This window comes from Oryzias melastigma, linkage group LG12 (genome assembly GCF_002922805.2).
Source record: "Oryzias melastigma strain HK-1 linkage group LG12, ASM292280v2, whole genome shotgun sequence".
Lineage (NCBI taxonomy): Eukaryota > Metazoa > Chordata > Actinopteri > Beloniformes > Adrianichthyidae > Oryzias > Oryzias melastigma.
The window spans coordinates 15176320-15186138 of NC_050523.1; the positions used below are offsets into that span (position 1 = coordinate 15176320).

Genomic DNA, 9819 nt, shown 5'->3' on the forward strand with positions numbered 1-9819 from the left:
TCGAAAACTTTTGCATGATAGGCTCCTTTTCATGTAATTTAAGCTACTTTTTTTTTTTTTAAGTTTGTTGCATAAGTACAACATAAAGAACTATATATTAAAGACTTCAGGCACACAACAAAACACTTTTTTTCAAAGATGATGATGTGCAAAATATACATTTCCATTCAAATAAAAATTTTGGAAATGAGCATGATGCATAAAATAAAATGTTAACTTTTATGATCTTAATAGATTTTTGAAGCCAAAAAAAAGTCAACTTTTATATCTCTAAGTACAGCTGCAGGTCTCTGCTACTGTTAGCACAGTTATGCTAAATTCCACAAACAATTCTCAAACTCAGTTTAAAATAACAGGTAAAAGGTGTCGTATTTAAGACATTTATTATTTCGTAAATACTGGTGGCACAGATGGAAATGGAGTGACCATGTTTTAATAAAACATTAGGTTTTAAATCAGAAATCATTACAGTTCACAGCAGATTAGCTCCTTCAAGGCTTTTAGCAGGTTTAAACACTGAGCTGAGTGCTAACTCACCCAAATACTTAAAAAATATGAATACAGCCTGATTTTAATTATTAATGCAGGTGTCAAGTAAAGATCTCATACATAAACACCTGTTTTCAACGACAAGATCACCAGCATATCCACTAAGATGTGAAACTGATGAAAAATACCACAAATGTGACAAATAGGAATGTTTCTTTTAACCAGTGGAGAGGTTAAGAAAGCACATTTGCTGAGCTACCTGTTCTAAAGCAGCAAAAGGCACTTGTGTGCATACAACTGCACATCACACTTCCCTTAGAGGGGCAGTCGGCCGCTCCACACCACTTTAAGACACTAATGCAAGTCTAAAAAAAAAAAACTCACCATAATATTACTCTGGATGGATTCTTCATGGAAAAAGAGGTTAGGTTTGTTGATTTAGCTTGAGTGAACTGTGAGGGATGCTGGAATCGACCTTCGCGCTCACGCTGCTAAAGTTGATGCTGCTTGAGTGAATCAGAATGTAGTATTTCAATAAAAAAGCTTGTGCCCAACCCTGATTAGCCCTTCAAAGGCACCATATGGAATGAATGAAAACCAAAAGTGTTTAAAAACCAACTCAATAGTAGTTGTTAAAGTTGAACACAAAGCAAAATCTTCATGTGGAACATTCAGAACACAGTTCTGTTGACATTTTGTGAGCAGGTTCCTCCAGGTAAACTTGAAGCTTTTCTTCGTTAAGCTGCTCTCTGACTTTCCAAAGAGAATCTTCGATGGAGGAACTCTTCCACATGAGGCCAAATCTTGTTGGTTTCCGTCCCGGTGAAGGTCTTCAGCACGCCTTTACTTCTGGAAGGATGGAAAAGACAAAAACTGAAAGTTGTGGCCACTGATCAAAGTTCAACATCACAAAAAAGTGATGTTGTTTAAGTATTTCCTGTTGAATGTTAACCAAAAAAAGTCTTAATGATCCTTTTAAAATCCACTCCAATAAAAATTGTGCTTTTGCTATTTTTAACGACATTACAGCTTTTTCTAATGGAGGATATATAGGAAGAGAAAATAAGCTTAAAATTGCATTTCTGAATATTTCTTTATTCAAACTGATGTGAATAAGGAGCAGATGAAAAAATGCTGTTTGAAAAAGAGCTTCAACTGAGAGGGGAAAAGGGGGCGGGGTTGCTTCATGCCAGTGGTCCCACCTGCAACTCTTTCTAATGGTCTACTGCTGCTCTGCAGAGACTATGTCCAAGAAAACAACACAATTTTTTAAATTATTTGGCTAAAAACGACATAATCATAAAGACCAATGGGAACGCTTTGATCAAAAGATAATTCGAGTGGGGCTTTAAGACAAATATTTCTACATTCAAAATTGATATTTAGCTGCATCTAAAGCTGTTAATAAGCTAAAACATGTTCGAAAAAGATTTCAAATGTGCATCCCTCGAAGTTAAAAATATAAAAAGCAAGTATTTTGTTAAAGAAATCCATTCCTACATGAGTACTCCACACATTGTGAACTGATCTTTGATAAATGTTTAAGGAAAAGTTTAGTTTGATCATGTGATTAGGTCCGCTCTGAATGTGCCTCTTCAGCAGTTTGAAGAGGTCAGGGTTCAAGAAGTGACCTTTTACCCACTTTTAGGCCTTTTCTTGGAGCAGAGGGAGTTTGACTTGAAAGCAAAGTTCCCTATTCTGAGTTCAAACCCTTTTTTTAATAGTAAAAATAAACTGCAGAAAGTCATGACCTAAAAACTAAAATATTAAGCGTCATATACATGCTTTTTAGTTCATTTAAACCTGTTTATTAGACTGAAGAGAGACTACAGAAAACCGCTTGTTCAGAGATCACATGACATGAAGGAACCACAGAAAGGGAGCGTTTTTATAGTAAAGGACAAAGCTGACTGTTACTAAAGGATGTTTTAATATGCTTTTAAACTTCATCATTAACAAATTAATGAATGCATTGTTACATTAACCCCCATGGACCAGTTGAAACCAGTTCTTGAAGGACCTAATCAGTACTTTTCCACTGAAAAACAAAGCTATCCATTTTACAGGACGTTGTGATTGTGACGATCCAGAGTACTCTGTACGAGTTTGATCCAACTTTTATTAAAAATGTCCAATTGAATTTGCGAGACTTAAAAAGCTGCTGGACTGATTCAGGAAACACAGAAAAGTGGTGATTGTTGATAAATGCTTTGCCATAAAATTGCATGTACCAAATTGATCTAATCTATGTATTTTTTGGTGACTAATGTGTTCAAAATCAATTTGCCTGCAAATATTCATAACATGTCTTTGTATTTGTTTTAACTAAATGCAAAGGTGTACCTGTAGTACTCCAAGACAGGCTGTGTTTGGGTTTCATAGCCCTTCAGTCTCTGTGTGACTGTGTCCGGTTTGTCATCGTCCCTCTGGACTAGAGGCTCCCCTGTTACGTCATCAAAACCCTAGAAAAGAGTTGAAGAAAAAAGATTTATTTATTCAGCTTTCTCATATCTGCTCCTAAATATGAATCATTAATGGACAATTTTGGACGGTCAACTCTCCCTCAGAGGAAGGGTCAAATCCAGAGGAAAAAATTCATCTCCTGAGGTGACAATAACTCAATAAAGAGTTTAAAGTTCAGTTTGGAGATATTGAAGTGTTTTTTTTTAATGTTTTACTTATTCTACAGCCAACACACTGTGATGCATGAGGTGTTGAGAGATCACGGGGAGCGTAACTTTCCTATTCAATTTGTCAAATGGAAACGTTTTTATTTTATACTGTATTTCTCAAATTTTGCTATGATCAAAGTATGTTCCATCCTTCCTTTAAATCCCTGCTTTATGGAAGTCCTACTTTAAGTGCAGCTTGTGCAGCTATGCTACTTCAGAAACGAGAACTCGGCTTTGCTTTCTGGACTTTTGGGTGAGCAGAAAAATATGCTCAGACCTGCAAACTCTCCAAGGTCCTCCTTGTGTTCCTTGGAATGGGTAGTTTAAAGGGAAACAAGGAAATGTTGTAGATCAAAAGACACATTTCAGGATACATACTTAGTGTTTCACCAGCAGCTTAACTGTTTATGTTTAAAACCTGCAAGAATTAATCATTAACAGATTCTGTGGATTCTCTAAAATGGCTTCTTTAGTTCAATGTATCTGATATCTAATTAAAATAAAACAAATATTAATAATAAGTTGATACTTTCTGATCACACAAAAAATGTGTTTTGTTTTTCCTCTATAAATTTGTCCTATCTTAAATTAGACTAGAAGGATTTATCTGATGCAAATGATTAACTACAAATGTTCTCAAACTATAACAGGAAAGGTGAACACTTTCAGTGAAGGTTAAAAGGGAGGATTAGAACAATAGCTCTAACCCTTTGTTTGAATACATTGTTGTGTGCAACTATTCTATTGAGTTTGTCTTAACTGAATTTAAAGCACAAGTCAATGAAACAACAAAGTGCTATTTGTTGTACTTTTTGAGCTCACTATTGCGACTCACAATGAACATTAGCATTTTATGGAGGTCAGCTCCTCCTTTTCCATCAGTATTTATTGGTTATTACATTGAATTAGTCATAAAATAACAGTTTAAAGTCGAGAAAGAAAGCCAAAGCTTTATTTCTGAGTTTAGAACAAGAATTTTTTTTTTATTTATCCCCATTTTTATAATCGGTTGGTGATAGATTTGTGGGAAAAGTGTTGTAATTTGATGAATGGATTGAAGACACACATGTGGGTGTTTCAAATTAGTTTCATATTTACACTTTAGAAGCACCAATAGGACTTTTTTTTCAAATGTGCTCACAGATTTTAAGAATCACATACTCAGTTTCTAAAAAAACATTGGTATTGTTAGAGCTTGTGATCACCCTGCACTGTAGAAAAACTTGGACACCAAAAAGTTAATTTTATATTAATGAAATTATCTTTTTTTTAAACTTAAGTAGATAAAATGTCCAGATGCATTCTAAATTTAGAATAAATATGAATCATTAATGGACAATTTTGGACGGTCAACTCTCCCTCAGTTTGTGTTTTAGTTAGATATTACAAAACCTCCAAAATGCACAAATTAATTTTAATTTAAAAGTTTTAAGAAGAGCTGAGCTTTAACGGTGATCCAAAGAAATTGCTGATTGACTGTGGCTTTTCCTCTTGTTTTTTTTATTTAGGAAACCTGTTCCTTGTTAAAATATTTATTCGTACTCAATCTCTAAACTCCATCTAAGTTACACTCAAAAACAACAAAAAAAGAACACAAATAAGAGGACAGGTGTATTTACAGGGACTTTAGGAGGGTTGAAATCAGTGTTGTAGACTCTGCCGCTTGAAATATGAGTCCATCGAGAGGTCAGCCTTTCTTTGATGGTCTGGAAAGGTACGTTCAGATTGATGACTGTGTCCAGAGTGTATGCTTGATCAAGGGCCTCCGCCTGGCAGACTGTACGAGGGAACCCTGGGAAAATGACATTGATTCACGGCAGACATTAAAGAACAAGGACAAGATATATTGAGTATAAAATCACAAAAAGCAATATAATGTTAAAAGAAAATAAACATAACACTACTAGGGCTGGCTATCACCAATAATTTCTAGAATTGATTTGCTTCACCAGAACCTAAAACGATTTAATTATGTTTTTTTTTTTTTCCGGATTAATTCAATTCAATTTTGAGTCAACACGGTTCACACATTTGTTTAGAAATACATCAATATGCTGAATTTGTTTTGAAGATACTCATAGTAATTGGACACAGTTTACATACTATCAAATTTATTTATACAGTGTTATACATGGATTCTCAAACAGTAAAGCTCAATTTGTTCTGCTTCTCCTGCAGGGTGTTTCAGTTTGGCCACTAGGTGGCGATCGCACAAGAGCATTACACCTCATTCCAGAAGAAGAAGAAAGTATGAGCTAGAAACTGAGTTGGTTACTTTAAAAAAAATGTTTCTTTAAAAGAGTTAAGAAAATTAATGCCTGTGAGTTTCTGAAGATGCTCATTTAGTCAGCAATGTATATTCAGGTCGACTGAGCTTTAGCATTAGCCGTCCTATTGGAAATCCCATTATACGTTAGCATCAAGCTAGCGGACCTTAGCTTTATGTGTTAGATCGCGCTCTTCTTTTATGGATCGGTTATTGATCTATTAAGCTGGATCAATTTTATCAACCCAGTCCTGAACACGACTATATTAGAAAGCAAACTGTAAATAAGAGTTTGTCACAGGTGGTGAGACCTTGGCCGCTTAAAGCTGATAAGATGTTCCTCTTGCAGATTTTTTTTTTCTCCATAAAGTAAACTGTAACAACAAACTTGTGGGGTCCTACCGTCCAACAGCCAGCTGATGTGCTCCATGGATTTCAGGTCTTTCAGTATGAGACGGGACATGAGCCCATCAGGAACCAGCTGACCCTGATCCATACAGGACCTCACCAACAAGCCCAGCTCTACCACAGAAAAAAGGAGAGGAAAAGGATGAATTACCTTCACCTACGGATAGATTTTCTCTCCAAAAGAGCAAAATTAAGCCAGTTTCCCTCAATTTAAAATGAAACAGGGACAGAACACACTGTTACTGAGCACAACTTTTAAAAACCAGTTGTAACAATTTACTGACATTGTTATGGAGAAAGAAAAGCAACAATCTTGCAAAAAAAATAATAATTTCTGTTTAAGATAGTTAGTCTTGACACCAGGAGTAAACGTTGCAGGAAAATGCCCTTTCATGACTGGACATGCAGCGTCGTGCAAACATTTAGGCAGCCCAGATCCAAAGCAGAACAAGTACCCTTCTGTTTACAAAAGAAAACCCACACCGGTCGCTAAAGTAACATGAAACCAACACAAATACAGGTAAAAATCTACTCACAATCAATGAGATTGGTTTAAAAGTAGTTGTTAAGAAAAACAATTTTAAATCCCAGCAATCAAAACAAACTCAAAGCTGACAGTGTTTCTTCTGCACCTGTCAGCATGTTTTTTGGTCTTTCCCATTCTTGGGCGTTTTTATCCGTTTATGTTTAAAGTCAATTCTCTTTTGGAAAACTCGTGACCTGTGACGGAGACCGAGCTTTCTGACACTAAGCAACACACTCTTCCTCATTAAAAATATTGAGATTGCATAGACTCAACACACATTGTGGCTGATGCAGCAAACCAGTCCCAGACCATAACAGCACCTCTTCCGTGTTTTACTGTGGGACTAACCTTCTTTTCTTGGTACTATGGATGCAACCATCCACTGCCCCCACAATTCAGTTTAGATTTCAGTTTTTGAGTCTTGGCTTTGCTCTGGTTTGATATGTGAATTATAGAACAACAACAAAAAACGGAAAATTTGGAAAAAAAATATTGTTTTAGTTTACTAATAAGCAAGTAAAAAAATTGAGGAAAAGTTTTCAGCTGGGTTATACTAAGTCTGGTGTAATTTAATAAAACAATAAAGACTATATCCTTGCTAAATTTAGCAAAACAATTGTTTCACATTTTCCATGTAAACTGGCTTGCACAACAATTCATTTTCCCCATATTTCAGTGTAACACAGACTGTCTATGGTGTAACATAAGGTTCAGTTTTCAATCGAGAATATCGGCATTCTTACTTGATATGACTCATTTTCGTCTGTGAGCAGATAACTGATGATGAGGATGCAAAAAATCCAGTTTTCCTTTTTCTTTCAGAAGTTTGTCAATTTCCAGTCTTATTTTTTATTTAAGATTTACGATTAACAGTGGTGTCCACCTTGGTTTTCTATATAAACACCACTTTGTTTCAGATAGTGGCAGATGGTGTGACCTGACACCAATGTCCCTTGACCTTAAATGTCTAGGGGTTGTCGTCGGTACACATCTTGTCACTATATATAAGGCTGTTGTCACCCTTTTTAAAACGAGTGGACCAACATCCTACAGGTTTGAAGACACTAGTCAATTAACAGACCATTTAAACACCTATGATCAAAATTTACTCAGTTGTGTCCAAAGTTAGTTATTTTTACCCAAGACTTAGACTTGAGTTTTTTTTATTGATTGATTCTGCTGATCAGCAATTCAAAGCAATGTCTTTTTTTCATTGGTTGATTTTCCAGCAATTGTATTTATTCTTACTTTTCACAGATTCAGGTGATTTCTGAGGCTATTGGTGCTCTTTTTAACAGAGGAGCAGCAACACTTTAGCTCACAAGTGCAATAAAATGCAAATGAGAGAGGATTTTTCATATTTTTGCTTGAGTTTAACATAAAAAATGCTATTTTAAAATATTGCAAGACAGATACAAGTGACAGTAAAACAAAAGATGTTTCCTCTGTGTCGTGTTTATAATAAAACACTTGTTTAGGTTAAAATAAGAGAGAAGCCATGTTTAAAAAGTATCAATTTCTAATGTAAAAAAATAACTTTAACATTAGAAGATAATCACAACACAAAATACAATAAAATTAATTAAATATCACAGTATATTACTTTTAAATCACAAAAATCATGTCATTATTCTAAATGTAAATTGTGCAAATACTGCAAACATGTCAAAGTATTTATACACAGACAACAGTTCTTACAAAAATCCCTTTAACATAGAGCTTAAAAATTCAGTTTTATGGCTGAACTCTTAGGAGAGGTTTCTTGCTTCATCACTTCCCTTTTTACTGTTCAAAGTCCAGCTAAGAAAATGAATTTCTTGACTGCAGAAACTGACTCTGCAAATGAGACAGAGACGGAGCAAAGGTTCAAATGAGATCTTTAGAGGTTTCTGGTGGAATGGAAAAGAGCAGATTGGCAAAGAGAGAAACCACAAAGAGGATTACTGCTAAACAAATACTCTTAGTCTGAGTTAAGTCCTTTTAGTTTAAAATGCATTTGGTGATTAAATGCAAAAGTTATTTTTTAGAGTGATTTTCACCTCCATCTCAGTTTTATTTTAAAAATAAGAAGTTGTGAGGGATAATAGATACTCTTGATTGTTTGAGAGTGACATTGCTGAGCTGTCAACAATAAAAAGGACTAGAAAATGTCTGAATTTTCCTAGTTAAAACAAAAAAATACTCCAAATTTGATTGACTGGCTGTGGTGCACTTTAACCACAGACTTCCTCTTTCACACAGCTTGTGCAGAACTGGCTTCTTTATCACCACCTGCCCACTGAAGGAACAAAAGTTCACAGTTAGTTATCTTTACAGCCTGATAATCCACAACCAAGGTGGTTTTGAGGATAAGCTGCAAGGCAAAATGCAGGCTTGCGTCCCTGCAAATGTTTGGAGTAGAAACATGACCCTGTCTTGCAGACTACTCCAACTTGGAAAAAAAATTCTTTTTTGCACAGTTTTATTGAGCAATGAGATAAGAAGAAGTTCTGCAAAAAAAGGGAGTGGTACACTTTATCGGGACAGACCAGGAGAGCAAACTTTCTTTTATTGTTTTGGATGAAACTGGATTAAATTCATTGTTTTTATTTACCTGTTTGTTGTTTGATGTTGGCTCTCAAAATGTCCCCGCTGGAGATGTGCTTCACTCCAAAACTTTTGACGATGCGTGCAGACACCGTCCCCTTCCCTGAGCCCGGGGGTCCCATGATGACAGCACGGAGGATCCTCTGCGCGACCATTTCCCCTCGAATGTAACTCCGGGTTTAAATGAACGCAAACACAGCGCGCATGCGGGGTGGGTTCCACGACACCGGGATGCCTGGACCGAACCGAAGCACGAACTGAAGTGTTAACGAAGAGACTACGCAACAAAGGAGTTGGACGAGTCTTGAGGAGCCACTCTCCGCTCTGTTTTCCTTCAGCCGAGGAGGAAGAGGAGGAGAAAGAGGTGGAGAAAGAAGATGAGGCTGGCAGCTAGCCCAGCTAGTGACAGGCAGCGTGTGCACACACAGATGCCCTCCAGACTGTCCCTCAGAAATGAGACATTTCCCAGAAGTACCCAGTCATATACTCGTCTGTGGCAACGTTTTGGCTTCATTTCACTTCGAATTTATTGTATAATATCGTTATATAATTGAGTTTTCGGGCGGGAAAACCCTCCCTGGCAAGGTTACGGTGATTAATCCCATCCTAGCATATACTTAGTAGACCTTCATCATGGCCGGTTTAAAAGTTAACTTCTGATTTTTTTTTTCATTTTATCTTCTTCTGTAAATAAAAAATACTTTAACTGTTAAAATAATACAGTTTTGCTAAGGAAAAACACTATTAAATCATCTAAAGGTGGGTTTCATCTCCAAATACATACCGTTTTTACTCCTAAAATGCTAAAATAAAATAAATGATGTGTTTTTATCCGTCTTTGTTACTGTTTTGTTTCACTGTGGCTTTAAGAA

General features: G+C 36.0%; 1 protein-coding gene across 1 annotated transcript; it reads right to left on the minus strand.

Moving 5' to 3' along the window:
- Window positions 1-366: 366 nt before the first annotated feature.
- On the minus strand, window positions 367-9760 carry ak3 (adenylate kinase 3). The gene is made up of 5 exons (XM_024298731.2): window positions 8955-9760; window positions 5830-5949; window positions 4781-4953; window positions 2833-2951; window positions 367-1338 (listed from the first exon to the last, which is right to left on the minus strand). The coding sequence occupies exons 1-5, from the start codon at window positions 9100-9102 to the stop codon at window positions 1227-1229; spliced, it is 672 nt and encodes a 223-aa protein (XP_024154499.1). The 5' UTR covers window positions 9103-9760; the 3' UTR covers window positions 367-1226.
- Between the last annotated feature and the right edge of the window lie 59 nt (window positions 9761-9819).